General features: G+C 43.9%; 2 protein-coding genes across 3 annotated transcripts; both read left to right on the top strand.

Moving 5' to 3' along the window:
* Positions 1–568: 568 nt before the first annotated feature.
* On the top strand, positions 569–1,995 carry LOC136938364 (transcription factor MafG). The gene is made up of 2 exons (XM_067231655.1): positions 569–610; positions 847–1,995. Exons 1-2 carry the CDS (start codon positions 575–577, stop codon positions 1,297–1,299), a joined length of 489 nt encoding a protein of 162 aa, XP_067087756.1. The 5' UTR covers positions 569–574; the 3' UTR covers positions 1,300–1,995.
* A 6,167-nt stretch (positions 1,996–8,162) lies between these two features.
* LOC136938361 (ethanolamine-phosphate cytidylyltransferase-like) lies at positions 8,163–18,503 on the top strand. Of its 2 annotated transcripts, none has more exons than XM_067231651.1 (13): positions 8,163–8,406; positions 12,201–12,289; positions 12,946–13,107; positions 13,407–13,473; positions 13,579–13,663; positions 14,502–14,543; positions 15,205–15,343; positions 15,777–15,859; positions 15,976–16,053; positions 16,170–16,235; positions 16,407–16,472; positions 16,660–16,748; positions 16,953–18,503. In XM_067231651.1, exons 1-13 carry the CDS (start codon positions 8,285–8,287, stop codon positions 17,071–17,073), a joined length of 1,209 nt encoding a protein of 402 aa, XP_067087752.1. In that variant the 5' UTR covers positions 8,163–8,284; the 3' UTR covers positions 17,074–18,503. The 2 variants fall into 2 exon arrangements, with proteins under 2 accessions (XP_067087752.1, XP_067087751.1); XM_067231650.1 differs by having other exon boundaries at positions 14,502–14,542; positions 15,195–15,343.
* Positions 18,504–18,839: the final 336 nt, after the last annotated feature.

The raw sequence follows: 18,839 nt of genomic DNA on the forward strand, positions 1-18,839 counted from the left end.
AGTAGCATTTTTACCAAGACAATGCAGTAACTGTTGTTTAACCACTACTGTCGAAGCTAATTCATGTCACACATAAAGTATGGGTGGCCTTGTCCTGTTAATTACAGTTTGACAATATTTGTCTGACATCTCCAATGCCTAAACCACGGTCAGGACTCATTCCGTAACTGAGAAAACCTCTAATTTGAATACCTTTTTTCTGTAGCGTAGCCCTCGCCAACCAGATTTGTGTTAGTCAAAATGCCACCCAGCTATTTTTGGGATCTGAAAAATGTGAGCTATTCGAGTCAGTCTGGATGACAGCTGAGCTAATGGTCCAGGTGCTGCTCGCTAACCAGACTTGGCATCTCTAACGAGAGAGTCGAAGTCCTTGACCCACTTTGTGCCATTGTACTGTCTTTTAAGGAATAAGTCATGTTGTAGCTGGCTCGCCAGAGGGAATGTGTTCTGCTTGAATTTACCTATATTCTCAGAGCAAAACATCCCCGTTTTGTCCTGGGCTCTTTGTATTCTGATGATCTCTCCCCTCCCCTCCAGATCAGCCAGCGGTGCAGTGGGAAGCGGCTCTCGTGGCATGACTACCACAAACAAGGGAAGCAAAGCCTTGAAGGTAGGTTTCCCACATGAAGAAGGAGTTTGTCTCTGTAACATGCACGCAGTTTATATCCTTTGCTCGCCGGGTGATCTGTGAAAACCTTTCTTTGTTCTTTCCTTTATTTCCTTCCCTAACCCGTCCCACTTTCCATCCCTGTCTCTCTTCCGTCCCTAACCCCTCATCTCCTCCTGCTCTGTACTTCACCTGTTCCTCCTTTCGCCCCCCTCCGCCCTCCTCTCACCCCGCCACAGGTGAAGCGGGAGCCGGGGGAGAATGGGACCAGCCTGACGGACGACGAGCTGGTCACCATGTCCGTGCGCGAGCTGAACCAGCACCTGCGGGGGCTGACCAAGGAGGAGATCCTGCAGCTGAAGCAGCGCCGGCGCACCCTGAAGAACCGCGGCTACGCGGCCAGCTGCCGGGTGAAGCGCGTCACCCAGAAGGAGGAGCTGGAGAAGCAGAAGGCCCAGCTGCAGCAGGAGGTGGACAAGCTGGCCACGGAGAACGCCAGCATGAAGGCGGAGCTGGACGCGCTGCGCTCCAAGTACGAGGCCCTGCAGAGCTTCGCCAGGACTGTGGCGCGCAGCCCCGTCGCCTCCACCCGGGGGCCCATGGCCTCCGTCATCGGGCCCCTCGTCCCGGGGCAGGTGGGGGCCACCAGCGTCATCACCATCATCAAGTCCAAAACAGAGGCCAGGTCATAGTCGCCGGAGGGGCCGTGCCGCTGAGCGGCGCCTCGTCAGGCGTGCTCTCGTCAGTGCATTCTAACGGACCGCAGGATTGGTTACGTGGCTCATTCACCTCTTCTACCTTTTTCTATTCTGGGTAGTCGTTCTCAAACTAAATGCCAGCCTCTAGAACACTCTCAGCCTCTGTACCAACCGTACCACAGCGTACTATAGCACATGCTGAAACGTTCACCTATTTATCACCCTGGATTTCATACTAAAGATTACATGAATCCAGGACTTTATTTTAATTTATTTTTACGATTCCTGATTTGGCATTGAACTCAAGACCTTTGATTGATTTGTGTTCATTATTTTCCACATGGTGCTTATTTATGTGATTATGTTATTTATTATGACTGTATGTATTCCCAAGATTGGCTCTAGGGTTAGGGTTAACCCTAAAAAGATTTTGTTCTGTCCTAAAACAGGATTTCTTACGTTGAAATTAGATTTCAAATGCACTGTTTGCAAACATCCTCAACCCTTCTAGTCACAAGGGGTTGGGATCACTTCTTTACCTTGTCACGAGTCTGAAAGAACTCCAAGGAAGCCACCTGTGTTTGTTAGCATGCACTGACTGCTGTGATGATGAGCAACTAATACTCTCCAACTCTTATGTGATGGATGTCTTGTAAGCAGCCTCACTAACCCAAGAACAAGACTAGTACTTCGGCCTAATTGACCCTAAATCATCCTAAATCTGTCCTTGTGGTTTTAAATGTCTGGGGTGAGGGACACACACACACACACACACAACAAAAACAAAGAATTACTGGTGATAAGTTAAGCATTCATTTGAGTTCAGTTCTATTCATTAGAGACTTCTATGAACATGTCATAGTCAGTGTGACTATTAGATGCAATAATATACGTATGCACTGAAAAATACTAAAGGTCTGTCAGAATTTTGGTAAATGGAATCGTTCCACAAATGATTATGGTACACACCGATTCGTGTTGTTCCGCTGAAGTCTAGAGTGCCATTCCGAAATGACGCAACGGCGTTTCAGAGAGCCTGAATGTTTTTATCTCCATGGTTTGAGGATACATTTGAAACCAACGAATCAAACGAGACATGATCATCCATAGAGAAAAATCTTTTAAACTGTTATGTTCAAAAATATTTAAGAATGTGTCGTTTTTCTTTTCCAGTGTTAACATGTGGATGGATATATTTCCAAAAGAATATTCACACAAGCTTTACTGTTTAACTGTCAAATGTGTGCATTGTAGTAGTCTTTGTCGAACTACAAGTTCTTGATTTTTATGAATGCATTGAGTACCTTGCATTGTTTTTAGAAACACTCGAAAAAAAATTACAGAAAAACGTGATCCTTTTTGCAATTGTACCAAAAGTGGCTTACTATTGAAGTCTGATAGATTTTTCTAGTGACTAGGCGCGTGGAGTAGCGCGTTACGTGACGTGTAAGTGACAAGTTGGCAGTGTCGTTCACTGTATAGATGTCAATGCTGTACTATTTAAACAAATCTGTAGAGCTAATCTAGGTGGTGTAAACAAGGTCAGTGGTATTCTTCCCTATGGGCATATGTGATATCTCCTCCGCTCGATGTTACTTCCACTATCGTTTCATTATCGCAAGTTCCGTACGTCCAACCGTGCTCGACAGAAATGGGTTAGGTGACCTGATGACCAGTTAGCTTTTGAGGAAATGCAGTCACAGTTTTTGTTGTCCCAGAACAAACCGTTAAATGGGCGTCCATTGAGAGCTGAATGCAATGTTCTGCTCATCTTCTGAGAGGAACATATGGACTGGAGTTCTGGAGCATTCCAGGTTGTCTGGTTTCATGTATGCTAAAGGCTCTATTGTATTCCAATACCAAAGGGTCATGTATGCATTGCCTCTGTGCTTTGGGGATTAAGCAGTCAGTCTTGTTATTTCCTACTAAACAAGACATGCTCGCAATTGGCCAAATCAGCTTGTGAAAAGGAACAGGCTTGCGTTGACCTCAAAGAGGAGACAAATATTTAGTGATCTGTTGCATAAAAATGATCCTGGAGGCCGTGGTTTGGATGGCCTTTTCCAAAAGTTGTCTCCCTCAAACTGGAGCCTCATCACCTGTCTCCCAAAATGAGGATAGCACCAAGCCAAGCATACACAAGTGACCTAGCGAACCAGTTGTCCTCAGACTGTCAGGTTCTCCTCACGGTTAGTGTGAGGTCGTACAGTGAAGTACATGCACTAATCCTCTGCTTGCTTTGCTCAGGACAAAATAAGGTTGGCCTAAAAACGAACCACTTTCGAAACAAGAGTTGGAACTGGCAGCTCTGTTCATCGTTTTAACCGTGTCATAAAGGGCTTGGGTTCACACAGAGAGAGAGTAATCAGAAAGTGCTGCCAGGGATGCATTTTACGTGCCAAGTCACTGCTCTCCCCTCAAACAACGCCTCCTGTAAAAGTGCTTCACACCCCAAGGTGAAAGTCTTCTCGTGCTCGCGTGAACACAATTGTAAGTAGCCACAATGCCGTTTTATTCTAACTCCTTGTCCTGCAGTTCAAATTATGTTGAGTGGATTTGAAGATGGAGAACTAACCAGTGTGTCCCTTAGAACAGTGGTTCTCAACCCTGGTCCTCAAGTACCCCCTGTCCTACATGTTTGAGATATTTCCCTGTTCCAACACACCTGATTCAAATGAATGGTCGTTAGCAGGCTTCTGAATAACTAGATAACGACCCATTCATTTGAATCAGGTGTGTCGGAGCAGGGAAACATCTAAAACATGCAGGACAGGGGGTACTCGAGGACCAGGGTTGAGAATCACTGCCTTAGAAGGTTCCCAAATGGTGTCAGCAGTACACACCTACAAGCCCTGGTACCTTTCAGTGAAGTGTCAGGCTAGGGCTCTGACCTCCTGTGTGAGCCAGCATCCTTACACTGTCTTCTCAACATGCTTACCTATTTATAGTGACTGGTTACCTGTGGAAAATAGTACACTGTAGTAATATATCGGACTCTTGGCATCAGGGTTGTGGTCAATTGAACATTTCCATCAATTCAGAATTGCGATTTGAAAGATTCCGTCTTGTAAGTTATGGCAAATCATTCCAAAAGATGTTGTATTTGACCCACTGATCCAAAGCTGTTTTTTTTCCATTCGACATGAACCATGAATTCAAGGAATTGAAATGGATTTGAGCCCACCCCTGCTTGGCATAGCCCTGTGTTGATGTTGCTGTCCGTCTATCTGTGGCAGTCTTGTGGAGTGAACTTTTCTGTAAAGAGTCTTTAGGTGTTCTACTGGCACCCTTGAACGTTCTAGAGCTTAACCTCCACTAGACATGAGTGACACAAACAAACAAAGGTGTATAGTATGTAGCTACTGTAGGTAGAAGTGTTGACCATCGTGAAAAGTGATCCTTATTATGCAACTCAGTGGACTGGTGTGAGAGAGTAGGTGTGAGAAATATCTATGTTGTCAAAGTGACTGTGGTCTATCATTTTATACCGAATGCTCCTGTGTTTTGTACATTTGTTGTTTAGTTTCTTTGTTCTGTCTGTTTTCTTCCCTCTCCCCAATAGAATGTCAGTTGGCCCTGCTGTTAACGTCAGTGAAAGGAAACAGTAGTTGCATTTTTATTTGAAAGTACCGTTTTCACTTGTATTTACGTAGTATGCAAATTGTTGTAACCACGGATATACTCGTACTGTGTTCAACAAAGCGCTACCAGTGTTTGTTGTGAGGTATCCCAAAGAAATAAACATGCAGCTACTTCAATTATTGTGAAAATGGCAAGTACAATTCAATCATCCTGTTAGCTTCTTTGCTGTAGAATAAGGTGCAACTTAAACTTGTGTTCTGTACTTTTAACACCTGATATTCATGCACTATGTACCCAGTTTAGAAGTATTCAAGGGGGAGTCAACATAAGGCTTTAGCTAAGTCTCCTTCAATCATTTGATATCCCCCTTGTTGAAGACTGGAAATGACCTGTCCCAATCGATTTTAGACAGTTAGATTTTTATTGATTTAATCAATAGAACCTTCACAGATAGTGGAACAGGACAGGGCTGGAGTATTGGGTATTAGATTCTATGAGGGCCACTTGCAATATCTGTGTTAATTTGTGGTTTGAGTAGTTGAGTTCCTATGCTGCTACGTTAGGTATACTGTTCATTGTTTGCTAAAGCATCATACCTGGATGGCATTTCTGCTCCATGGTTCATTAGATCTGTTTGAAATTGATCTCCTCACTGTAATTTGTTATGCTGATCAATTTTCTTGGTTCTGGCTTTTTGTTTACAAGCGATATTGTGTTAGAGAGGATAAATAACTTATCTGCACTTGTGTGGCAATTTACTAGCTAGAGAAATGTTTTTTTTCATCAAATTATGCTTGGTGGACAATTGACTGTGCAGTTTTTTTTTTTTCTTACTCTTTGTAAAGAATATGTTTCAAAAGGTATAAGAGTCTGAAAATAATGTTGTTGGAAGCAAGTTAGAACAGAATTATTAATTAGTTTTGTTATTTTTCTGTATGGGTTGTAATAATATATTGCAGTACTTTGTATGAAAACAGAGAATAGTTCATTGTAACTATTTATAAATTAAATTATTGTACTTTTTCAATCTGTAGATAAGTAATATGATGTATTCATATAACTGTATAACAACTGTGGATTTACCTGTGGTTCTCTGAGGTGTCTAAGTTATTGATGTATATATTGTATGTTTGTTGATACAGCTTACTTTATTTTCTATGACTAATAAAGAGGTTTTGAAAAGGACCAGAAGCCTTTCTTTCCCTTTCTCAATATCTCTCCCTCTCTCTCTCTCTTTTTGGTGGCCTGTTGAAATGGGTTTTTTGTCATATTCTGTGGCGTCATTGACCCACTTTGATACTTGTAAAAATAAACTGTCGGGGAAGGCTTATTGCCATCCAGGGTGGGTTTCAGGAGACGGCGATCATTTAGATGGCACGATTTCTTTTTCTATGATCCAAAAAAAGCAGTTGGGCGACCCACTTTGAGTAACCTCCGTGGACATATTTTTGGCCCGACACGGGTAAAACATTAAGAGTCATGAAGGATGTCTAGGTGTAAGCCTGTCCTAGATTAGGAAGAGTGGTGAGTTAGTCATCTCTGCGCCCAGGGCCCCTCCGTCTCAACACACATCACACATCACCCACCTTGTGATGGTTTTTTACCTCTGCTCACACAGGAAACCACATCTCAAGGGAGGCACAACTCAGAAAAAGGCCAGACAGACTTGATGCAATCTGTACCAGAAATAAGACGGCGTCTCTCCGATGAAGCTCTTTCCTCCGCCCTTACGTTATCACAGCTTTCTAGCGTAGCTCAGGACTCCGATCCAACCATTCATTCAGTCCACCTGCACTGTCGGCAAGTACAGTTTGTTTATTAAATACCACCTCCGTGTTCTCAAGATGGTCCTCTTCACAAACCCTCGCCGTGCTCTGCCACAAAAGCACACCCAGGTTCCCTGTGACCTGTTCCTCAGAAGATGCTCCACTCCGCTCGAGGAAGCCTGCCCCAGACGGCTCCATGGCCTCTGAAGAGTTGATTAAATTTGGCGGGTGGGGTTGAGGTGAACTGGTGGGCGATCTAGGACAGCATTCTTCATCCGCGCCCATTTCTGCAGCAGCAGCAGCAGGTGCTTGCCCCAGTTCTCCGGCTGCAGCCCACTGCACAATTAATGTTACCATCCCCATTAGAAGGACCTTGTGTTCACCAGGCCTGGCCAAAGCTTAGCTCGCTGCTCCACTCAACAATTGGCAACACAGTATTAGACAGCAAGCCTATGTGTGTGAGTTGTGATGGGGTATATTACTTTAAAGACCCGTATTACTCAAGTGAGATATGTGTAGTGCCTGAGCTATTGATGCTGGGAATGATGGAATAGTTCCTTTTGAGTAATGTTATGGTTAGATCCAATCAGTTATCCTGCTGCTCTGCATGAAAGTCATTTTAGCATTAAGAAGTTTGGGATTTTCCCCAAAATATTTTTACAGGTAGACTAAGGAAAGACGTTTATTGTGTCATGTAAGAAGTACAGAATTGGAAGTATCGTTATTTTGAAGGCATTGAAAGAACAAAATATATCAATATGAATGATGTTGTCTCCCTCTGGTGCCTGTTGTGAACATAACATCTTGAATTGTGATTTTGCAGCAGTGGGCTGTACATTCCACAAGGTGACGCCCCCACCCCCCTCCCCCCCCCCCGGCCAGGTTCAGTCAGTGTATCTACAAAGAGACTGGTGAGGGTTTCATTATAGTCGTATGGGAACATCCACAAGTGTATGGTATATGGTTATTGCATATCTAGTGTAGTGGTAGTGCATAATAGGAGTTGAAAGGTGTTGTAAGGTCATTATTATCAGATGTTCATTGTTGAAAGGCCTTCATTTTATGCAGGTAAACGTAGAAACAAGCTGATGACCTCTATACACACATACATTTCAAGTCTACACTACAACCCAATGTCCATGTCACATTAATAGTAATAGCTTAGCCCAATAAAAACTTTTTTGTTTGACCACGCATCTCAATTTATGATCAGTTAAATCCGTATGATTATACTATGTACTATACTACAACTATAGCTATAGTTAATAATTTCACTTATTTAACCAAATTAGTTTTCCTAACACACATTGCAGTGGTTATCTACACAGTCACATGATGGTGGAGAGTTCTGCGATTATGTAACAATATGTCGGCGATCCTCTTGCAGTCATCGTACGATTCAATGCCATATGACGCCACTTCCCCGGCAAAGGAGGCGTTGTCCCACCGGTGATACTCCTGAAGCGTCACTTCTATGCAGAAACCGGCTATCCTGCTTGGGGACACGCAAAATACATACGTATTAAATTTTTTATAGTTGGGGAATTTGTGTCTCCGTCTGTGTAATTGATAGAGGTTCCCCGTCTTTATATTTATTGAAATCACACAGAAACAGTGTTATCGTGCAAAAAATGATCAAGAACGGACACCACCAGACCAACACATCGGGAAAAGACGCAGGGACGACCCTCGGTGCTACAGCTTGCAGTCCAGAGAAGAGAAGACGAATCATACGGGTGTGGTGTGATGGATGGTGAGTGATGTCATTAGTATAGAGTTAAAAAGATTATGCCAACGTTGCTACGTTGTTATCAACATTGGGCTTTTAAACCGATCGCAGTAACATTGGGTTGGATCGCCTTGTACCGTCACAGTCAACATTAGGCTATAATCCTTTTATGAAATCACAGGCCAGCTGTTTAAATTGCGTAGGAACGCAAGACAATCTAGCCGTTTATCTAACATTGTTCACCGGCTAATAGGCCTATGCATTTTATCACTGCCATCGTTATCACGCTACCCCGCCTGACAGCGCAGCCTTGCGCCGTCTCAATGGACTGCCACGGCGTCACATGCTGATGATGGTATGAACTCTTTACTATGCAGGACATCACTTGTATTCCCTTTGCGTGAAGGCACGCATGCTTCAAAAGTTACATGACAGTCTAAGATCACTAGTATTTCTTATTTTCATTTTAAAATAGAGCAGACTAATTTACTTGTTTCCCCCCTCAGACAGACTGACCAGGCATGATGAGTGACAGGTGCATGGCCTAAAACAAATACATTTGCATTTATATAAAGATATGAATTCATATTTCCTCTTCCATGAAACAATATCGCTGTTTAATATGTGGTGGTCCAGTGTTGAATCAAACTTCCCTGACTTCCCTAAATTGGAGCTACATTATTGTCAACTGCTGTTTTCACTCTACTGTTACTATACTCTACTCTACTAAACCATCCAACAGATGCTCTGTCATAAGACACAAGTTTCAATGTGGTTTAACGTACACAGGTCAGAAAAAAAGGGTTAGGATTAGTCAAATATATCTATAGACTTGATCAAATCTGTATTTTCTTGATATTAGTCTGTTCACCATTGTCAAAGCAAAAACTTTAAAGATTTCAAACTTAGGTTGATTTACTTTCTGATGTTTTAATAATATATCATGGGGACTCATTTGAAAGGTGCACTTGAGCACACATCCACTGATGTTCTTGGGTGAACTGAAGTTATCGCCAGGTGCACTAGGTAGGTTCTCTGACAGTTACAACCTTCCACATTCCACAACACACTATTTTGCACAGTGCAGCCTATAGTGGGCAAGCTCCAATATCAAAAGCTCCACACATCCCAAAGATGTCCTGTAGGTGTGCGGGAGAACAGCATGCCCTTGTGTTGTGGCCTGCTTATGAGCACAGTGAGTGAATAACAAACAGACCTGCCATTGTCCAGCTGTCAGTCCACTCTGAAACACTGTTGAGTGAGTGATCTGGTAACGATACAAGTCTTTAGATACATGCTGTTCCCTGCCGTGAGAGCACCCAGAGCGTCCTGGGCCGAGTGGAGGCGGACGAAAATTCATTCATGTGTGTGAAGAACAGGATTACGCTGGCTTTCTCTGGGCGAATTCCAGCCGTTTCGGTGCGGCCGCCTAACTGTGCTTTGATGGAATGTTGCAGAATGTTTTGGATGCCAGAATATTAAACGGTGGGGTGAGTTCCCAAAGGGAGCCGGTGACAACAGAGCCCATGTCGGTAACCCCCCTAACCCCTTCAGCCCACACCTGCCATGGTCGCCCCACAAACACACGCCACCCATCTCTGCTCTCACTCAGAACATTGTTTACTGTGCGGCCTGCAGGCCATGTCCACTGTCAGCAGCAGTAAGAGAGAAACACACAGGACACATTGACAGTGACATCATCAGGGCTTTAGACAATCCAGTACAGTCTCGTTCCCCCATTCCCCTCCCCCCTCCTGATAAAGTTACAGACGTTCCCTGTTCTGGTTGGCTGGTTCCCCCTGACACAAGGTGACAGGGTCAAAGTTCGCCTGCCAAGCCAGTATCATCATGGCCAATGCTAAAGTTCACCTCCAGCACTGCTGGGGTGACGATCGGACCACCTCAGAAACGTGACCTAACCTCACTCAGGAACTGGGATTGTCGGAATGACTCATTCCCTTGTTTGTTATGGTCTGCTTAAGTCCTTCATGGTCACCTTGACATCGTAGATGATCTCTTAGAGATATTGCTGTGTTCTGTCTGTCAAAAACAATATGTACAGTTAGTTCTCACATATTGACAATATGAATTGATTAAATTCTCACAAAATATGTCTCACAAAATTGTCACTGCAAGTTATGTTTTGTAACTACACAGTAACAGGCTCCACTCAAATTGACCAGTCAGTTCTACCTGACTCAGGACTCATTGATAGACACACACACACACAAAAATGGATGCATAGTCAATCACTACTAAAATCTACTTTTTTATTTTATAACATTTGGGATCCCTAAGGTCAGTGTCATGGCTACGCCTCATGAGATCATCAGTGAATGTATTTGTGTTGTCCACTCTTTGTCTCCCTATCCCAGCACTCTCCCTGGTGTTCTCAGAAGGCTCATTGCTGTTTGGCTGTCTGCTACCCGGCCCATACTAGTTAATATTTTATCATCCCCTGTGATCCTCTTGTGATCCCTCCCTGCTACAAAATACAACAGGCACACCCCTATCACCACCTCAGGCTTGGTGTTAGCTTATGTGGTGTTCCTGGGTTACAGTGTCCAAGGGCAGAGGGAGGGAGACAGATACAAGGGGCCCTCCTCCTGGTCTTGCGCAACCCGGACTCTCTCAGCTTGTTTCCCCAGCCGTTGACCTACAACCTCCTCTACCCCCTCTCCCTCCTCCCCCACCTCGACCTACTCCCTCATGTCTTCAGCCTCCCTGGTCTGCCACACAACCTGGTCTGCAGTCAGGAGCACATTAGGCCCCATTAACACACCCCCGTGGCTCTCATTACAGCTCGCATTTATGGTTCCAAGTCATCTGACACAGACGTCCTTCTGGCTGATGAGTTCCCATATCAGGCAGCCACACTTTGGTTCACTGGTAGAGAAGTACTGTAGATAGCGGAGCCCAATAACCCCAGTGGATCTGCTTCCAGAGCCTGCTGGAGGTCACTGCTGGAAAGCCCCAGACAAGGCTGTGTGCCTGGTGATGAGTGATACCCTGAGTGATAAGGGAAGAGCAACAAAAGTCTGTGTTTCTTCTCTGGCTATGTAAAGATCTCTGACTCTCTTTGGTTCATTGATTTTTAGAGGACGCTATTTATATCTGTGAATGTCAATGCATTTTCAAAAGCTGACTGAATGTGTTCTTTTAGTAAAGTGATGCTCCCTTCCGCAGAAGAAACAGAATGTAACTGTACTTTATGGTAACTTATTAGCTGTTATTGTAAACAAATCAAGCAGTACAGTATTCTACAGTCTCATAATAGCCATTGATCACAGGTGTTAACAAGTTTTACTCCCTGGGTATCCTGTTTATGCTCTTATCTTTATCTATATTCCGTACTTTAGACACAATCGCCCCATGTGAGGATGAGAGAGCAGAAAATGATAAGGTTGTGTCCAAGTGATGAAGGGCTAATGTCCACCTGTTCATCGTCACCTTGCTAGATTAGGCCTACCATGAAAATATCTCCGGTCCAATCTGTGCTAACCTAATTATCTACAGATGACATGGCAGGCCATCTCTGCAGGCCGTGAATAAGACATCGTCTTCTGTCCTCTGATAAGCCTCATTGTAGGGATGTGTGTCTAGCATGCCATGCTGTATCCGGGCCTTGAAGAACAGAACTAGAACTAAAGCTAGTGAATGCTTACCACATGTGGATGACATATTAGACACATGTAGGTCTTCTTCCATCTTTCGAATGCCCCACTCCCTTTTCACTGTGGAGCAGTAGTTTCCCGTCAGCAGTTGGTGTGGTGCGTCTCTCCAATAGACTGTGTTCTCTGTGTTGTCTCCCCCCCCAGCTATGACATGGTTCACTATGGACACTCTAACCAGCTGCGCCAGGCCAAGGCCATGGGGGACTACCTCATCGTTGGAGTACACACAGACGGTGAGGCCTGCCTCCTGGAGGGTCACCAAGGCTCCTTGCAAACCCCCCTGACACTTTCTCTCACACCCAAGAGCAGACACACACACACACACACAGACACACACACACAAACAGACACACACACACGTAGAGTGGGGCAATGCCAGGGTGTCACACAGACAGCAGCTGGGCGCACAAAATTGAGGACACACACACACACACACACAGTAAGTGTGCCACAGCACAGCCAGGCTCTCCCCTGGGCCTGAGGTTCACTCTGACTCACCGTGCCCCATGGCACTGTTTACGATAACTGACAACAACACGGCTCTGGCTTAACTCAAACAATGCAGCGTTGCGGAGCGAGCTCTGACCCAGCAGACGCAGACTCAACCTCTCACTACCAAAGGTCATTTAATAGGGAGCTAGGCTCTGCTGCTGGGGAGGACTGACAGCATTGTTAATCCCAAAGAACGTTACACGCATTTGCATTCGCACTCACTGACGCACCCACAAAAGACGTTAAGGGCATTATCCTCTGTATTTTCATATCATTTCTTATCACTGTCGTAATTTAATGTAAAGTACCTGTACGTTATTGCTGATAACTTCACACCCAGCCGGCTGACTTGCCGACTATGTCTAATTTATTCCTATGTGCCCCGCCCAACCCTTAGGTGAGATCTCAAAGCACAAGGGCCCACCTGTCTTCACTCAGGCTGAGAGGTACAAGATGGTGCGGGCCATCAAGTGGGTGGATGAGATAGTGGAGGGAGCGCCGTACGTCACCACCTTGGAGACCCTAGACAAGTACAACAGTGACTTCTGTGTGCACGGAGGTCAGCTCTCTCTCTCTACCCCCCCCCCCCCCCACACACACACACACCCACACACACCCCACCTTCCACACATTCTGAAACAGACAGCAAGATTATAATTGATTCGATTATATTTCAAATACGTTTTAGAAGATATGATTGAATCATGGATGGATGGAATTGAACCCTTTTTGGTACTTGGGCTGGGCTTGAAAAGTCCACTAAATGTAGAAAAAACAGCCCCTTTCTGGAAGGATAGATTTAACCGTAGATATAAGCCTATCCTGGACATGATTGACATTTGGAATGTCTCATTTCAGATGACATCACACTTACAGTGGATGGGAAGGATACATATGAAGAGGTGAAGAAGTCAGGAAGATACAGGTGTGCAGCTTCACCTGAGGACAGGGTCGTTGTGATGTTGAAGAGTGGGGGATCATGAGTGGCAGCTCTGTGTGTGTTGTGTCTGACCACCTGCTGTTGTTCCAGGGAGTGCAAGCGAACTCAGGGAGTCTCTACCACAGACCTGGTGGGCAGGATGCTCCTGATGACAAAAGCCCACCACAGCAACATTGTGAGTAAATGACAGTGATGAGTGAAGAGTCAAGCACATGATCTCTGTCAGGACATTCTCATACCTAAAAGTATGTAGGGAGTCAGATGGCTGAGCGGTGAGGGAGTCGGGCTAGTAATCTGAAGGTTGTCAGTTCGATTCCCGGCCGTGTCAATTGACGTTGTGTCCTTGGGCAAGGCACTTCACCCTACTTGCCTCAGGGGGGAATGTCCCTTACTGTAAGTCGCTCTGGATAAGAGCATCTGCTAAATGACTAAATGTAATGTACATTAAAGTACAACATTAGTATTATTAAAAACAAAGAAAATAAATACAGTAACATTCAATTGACACAAAGGGGCAACAGGGCTCGCAACTAATTTTTTTTCCTCACTGTCCCAGTACCGTCCCGAAGTGCAAAATGAACCGTCCCAAACTGAACTTGACATGTCCCAAAATGTAAATTCTTGTGTTTTTGTATTTTTACATTCTGACATGGGTCTAGGTTATTTGCAACACTACTGGGTTATTTTAAGTTGTCAAAACAAAAGTTTCTAAAGGTTTTAAAAAAAAGTTGAAAAAAAGTTTAGAAAGGTTTAAAATATATTTGGTTTACATAATTGATGAGTACTTGATGAGGACTCTACTAAACTCTTATACATAATGATCACAGCAACATCACCAGCATCACTGTATTGCTTTATAAACAGCCAGACTGTAATGTACAGGGGGGAACCACTTTCCTCAGGCCTCCAGGGAAATCTGTTCCCCCAGGGAAATCTGTTCCCCCTGTGTTCTCACAGGGGGAACAGAAGAAAATTGAAAAACTCAAGCCCAACACTTTTCTGTTTCCCTCCAGGGAAGTTCAGATTATCAACAACACACAGACAACTTTGGAAAGGTAGGTGTCATGTCCACTCTGACACAGTTACAGCTTACTGGGGTCCTGTAGTCCTGTGGGTGCACTGCCCAGTCATTTGAGAAAGCCCATTATTATCTCTACTCAATCCAGGTAACTTTCTACTGACCTCATAGTCAGGTTTATTTCCATCCAAATCCATGGTCCAGCTTTCTCTGCCACGACTCGTTTGTAATCAGAGTTGCCAAAGTTGCCCTTAAGGCCAGATGCCAACTCTTCTGAAACAAAACGTTTTATTGTGGGCCTGGCCAGTCAGCGATGAATGCCACCTCTGTTCCCCAACGAAGAGGCTGACCAGGGGATCAACTTGTTGTTGTAGTTCCAAATGGTGTTGGAGGAAAGAGATGGGTGAACTTGTTTTGGTTTGATTGCAGTTACATAACATGAGCTTTTATTTCCTAACTTAATGAGACAACTGAATGAGAATGGACTTTCTTGGCTGTTTTGAATGCAGGAACTTGAAATTCTCACAGTCCCCCCCCCCCCATATGATATTACACTCACGTTGCCACTAGGTGGTGTAATTGGACCATTCTTTCAATGATCGCAGATAAACCGTAGATAGCTCAACAGTGTCATGGGGGGAGAATATACATTTTACTTTGTATTTATTTGTTCTATTTCTGTATTATGGGGGTTGCAGGGTCCGAAGGGCCACAGTCCGTGGACTGGGGTGTCTCAGTTCCTGCAGACCTCCCAGAAGATCATCCAGTTCGCCTCGGGCCAGGAGCCTCAGCCCGGGGATACCATCATCTACGTGGCGGGAGCCTTCGACCTCTTCCGTATCCTCTCACATACCATACTGTACCAGGCCCGCTGGATCTAGGATATGGATCCAGGATATTGATACTTATTTAATGTAATTTTGCTCTCACCTGTCTGACTCACACCTGATGAACTGGGTGGACAATATGAGATATTGGGAGGGCCAGGTTCAACCCTGTAACATCCTGAAGCCCACCATGCAAAACAAAATAATATTCGGAATGATTCAAAATTATTCCGAATTATTCATGTTTTTTATTCAGAAAACATTCAGAATTAATGTCCATTTGAAATCATCACATGCCCATTAGACCTTAGGTTACAGTTTTGTGTTTCAGATCAGTCTGTCTGTTTTGTTTATTGAATCAATAAGGTATTGCACTGTAAGCAACAGAGGTTGCACATTAAATAATCAATGATAGTTGTCCTCCCTGACCGGTCACCATCCAGATATCGGCCATGTGGACTTCCTGGAGGCTGTGTACAAGCTCTCAGACAAGCCATATGTTATAGTGGGGTTGCACTTTGACCAGGTCAGTCTGACATACTCTCTTCTTTATCCTGACTTCAGTGATGCAGGTCACCATGCTGCTGTGGGTGTCGGTCTAACGCTCTCTCTGTATCTGTGATGTGATTCTGTCGTGTTCAGGAGGTGAATCGATACAAAGGGAAGAATTACCCCATCATGAACGTCCATGAGAGAACCCTCAGTGTGCTGGCCTGTCGAGTGAGTCCTCGGCCGCCCCTCCTCTCTCTCTCCCTCTCCTCTCCTCTCTTCACCCTTCAACCAGACAGTAGAAATCTACAAGGCTCAGATTTTCCTTTTTAACGTTTTTCTTCCAGTATGTTTCCGAAGTGGTGATTGGTGCACCATATGCAGTCTCAAGAGATTTGCTGGACCATTTTAAGGTGAGGAAATGTATTAGTATAATGGACTTGGCAGAGCAGAAAGATAGCAGACTTGAGGCCCTGGGCTCCCATCCACATTCATTCAAATGACTAAATGTCATACCAGGAAGGTAATGGACTGAAAACCAAAACTGAATCAGCTCTTGTGCTCACTGGCCATTGTCTGTGCAGGTGGACCTGGTCTGTCATGGGAAGACAGAAGTGTTTCCAGACAAGGATGGGTCGGACCCTTACACAGTAAGTTATAAAGCTCCTCCAAACTTTAATGCAAACTCTCACATTTGCCCATTCACCCCTTTCAATTTCATACCATCTTTGTGTTTTGATTTACTGTGTTGATGCATCTGAATTTCAATAGATTTTCATTTTGTTTTTGTTTTTGAGTGTGAAACCTGACAGTGGCCCTCATTCTTCTTGTACCTAGGAACCTAGAAGGAAAGGAATGCTGCGTACTGTAGACAGTGGCAACAGTCTCACCACGGACAACATCGTACAGAGGATAATCAAGAACAGGTAAGGCCACCAGACCGGAGAGCTAACCTGCTGTGGTGACAGGATAGACTAAGAAGATGTTAAATCTAGAACTTTAAAGTGCCACATCATAAGGACCAATTTAACATTAAGTTGAGGTATTTTGTAGTTAACCTCCACTCAGCGATTCTCATTTTTGACAAAGCTTCCCAGCATTTCACTGCCAACTTCCTCTTTGTGTCTCAGACTGCTTTTTGAGGCCAGGAACCAGAAGAAAGAGGCCAAAGAGATGGCTGTGATCCAGGCCATGAAGAGACGAGAGGAGGAGAAGGCCATGGAGAGAGCCCAGGCACAGGCTGTGCTGTAGAAACTCCCCCCCCCTCCCTCCGCCTCCAAGCACACCATTAATGTCACCAGTGTCATCCAAGACTGACAAACCTAATCCATCTACCCCACATGCAGTAAACCCCCCTCCTGAGGTTTCCCACACCCTCCACAGACTGTCCTTACTTTGACGCGGCAGCACCATTTTATCATTCATAAATACTGTTATAATACAGTACTAAAGGGGAGCTCTGTAGTGGGCTTTACTGGTACATGTAGGTGCTGATGTCTTTATTTTAGTCTTACCATACCGTCTGTATGCACTTACCTGTCACTTCTTTATAATTTGACACGTCGCCCATAAAGACCTCTCACTGTCGGCCTTCAACACATTTCCAGGGAACGGTGGCTGCTTTCCGCCCGGTAACGGGCCCACCCTGTCACCACTCACATTCTATCTAATCTATCTCTGTATATATGTACTGTATGTATCTATTATACATTAATTACCAGCTCTCTGGAAGTGAGGTGTTTGGTGGTGAGATCGTCCTATCCCACTGAAGCATTCCATTGGCTGACTTACTATGGGTTAGCAAAGGGCATTAATGATTGGATACTCCAGGTTGAATTAACACCAACATGTATATGTTTAGGATGTAACCTTACAGAATAGATAACTATGCAATTAAAAAGAGATTATAGATAGCTAGATAGAGAGATGGATAAGTAGATAGATACAATCCATCCTAATGGTATCTATCTAAGTAATGTTGAGACATTTAACAGCCACCAATCTAAAGCATTAGGAACTATAATAGTGTTGGTTATAGCCTCAGCTTCTCACATGTGTAAACCAGCCCTTGGAAGTAGAACTGTGTAGAATATGGGCCAAGCTATGGGACCTTATGTATATACCTGAACTGAATCTTCTCCAGAGAAAACTGACTGTAAATGGTCAGAATGGTTTTAACTAGCAAGAGCACTACCAATGCCCCAGTGAAATTCTTGTTTTTGCCACAGAGGGCCACAATTTACCTTTGAAATCACTCCTTTTATTTAATGTTTTTTTTTTTTTTTTTGGGGTAGAGAGCACTAAAGTTTTACACACTGCTTTTAATGAATCATAAATTAATTCAAGATTATGATATATGGTTGGTGCTGTTGACTTAATAAACGAATAACCTTCTACTGGCCAGAAGTCTAAATATGCCACTGTACAATTGAGATGATACTCACAATTTCAAAATTGAAATCTAATTAAATATATTTTTCATAAATGTATATTTTGCAGACCACCTCTATATGGCGTCTGGTTGGTTTCATATGTTTTCAAAGCATATAAAACGTTGTCTGTTGGAATGTACTGTGTAAGCTTTACTTATGTATGTTATTGACAATTCTGATCAGTTAAAATGACAAATGCTGTGGAATTTGGTACAGTAGCCTATATTATTGTCAATTATAACAACTACATCTGAAAATCTGTGTTGGACATTTCGACTTGTTTTTCCTCCTTTTGGTGAAACCTATTGTATTTAGAAGGCACTTCCCTGTGCTAAACTATAAAACAATTTTTCATCCACAGGCAATCAACTGCAAGGTCACGTCGTCATAGGGCATGGCCTGATCTGACCTTTGATCAGATAAAATAAGGGTTCCCTTGCACACAAATTAATCACTTCACGCTGGGAGATTGGTAAATGTCAGTTAATTAAAATAAGATCATTACCTAGGGCTTCTCAATTGAGCATAACATATATTTCAATGTGAAATATCCCATGGGCATTTCAGCAAATTGTAGACCACACC

This window comes from Osmerus mordax (genome assembly GCF_038355195.1).
Source record: "Osmerus mordax isolate fOsmMor3 chromosome 3 unlocalized genomic scaffold, fOsmMor3.pri SUPER_3_unloc_4, whole genome shotgun sequence".
Classification (NCBI taxonomy): domain Eukaryota; kingdom Metazoa; phylum Chordata; class Actinopteri; order Osmeriformes; family Osmeridae; genus Osmerus; species Osmerus mordax.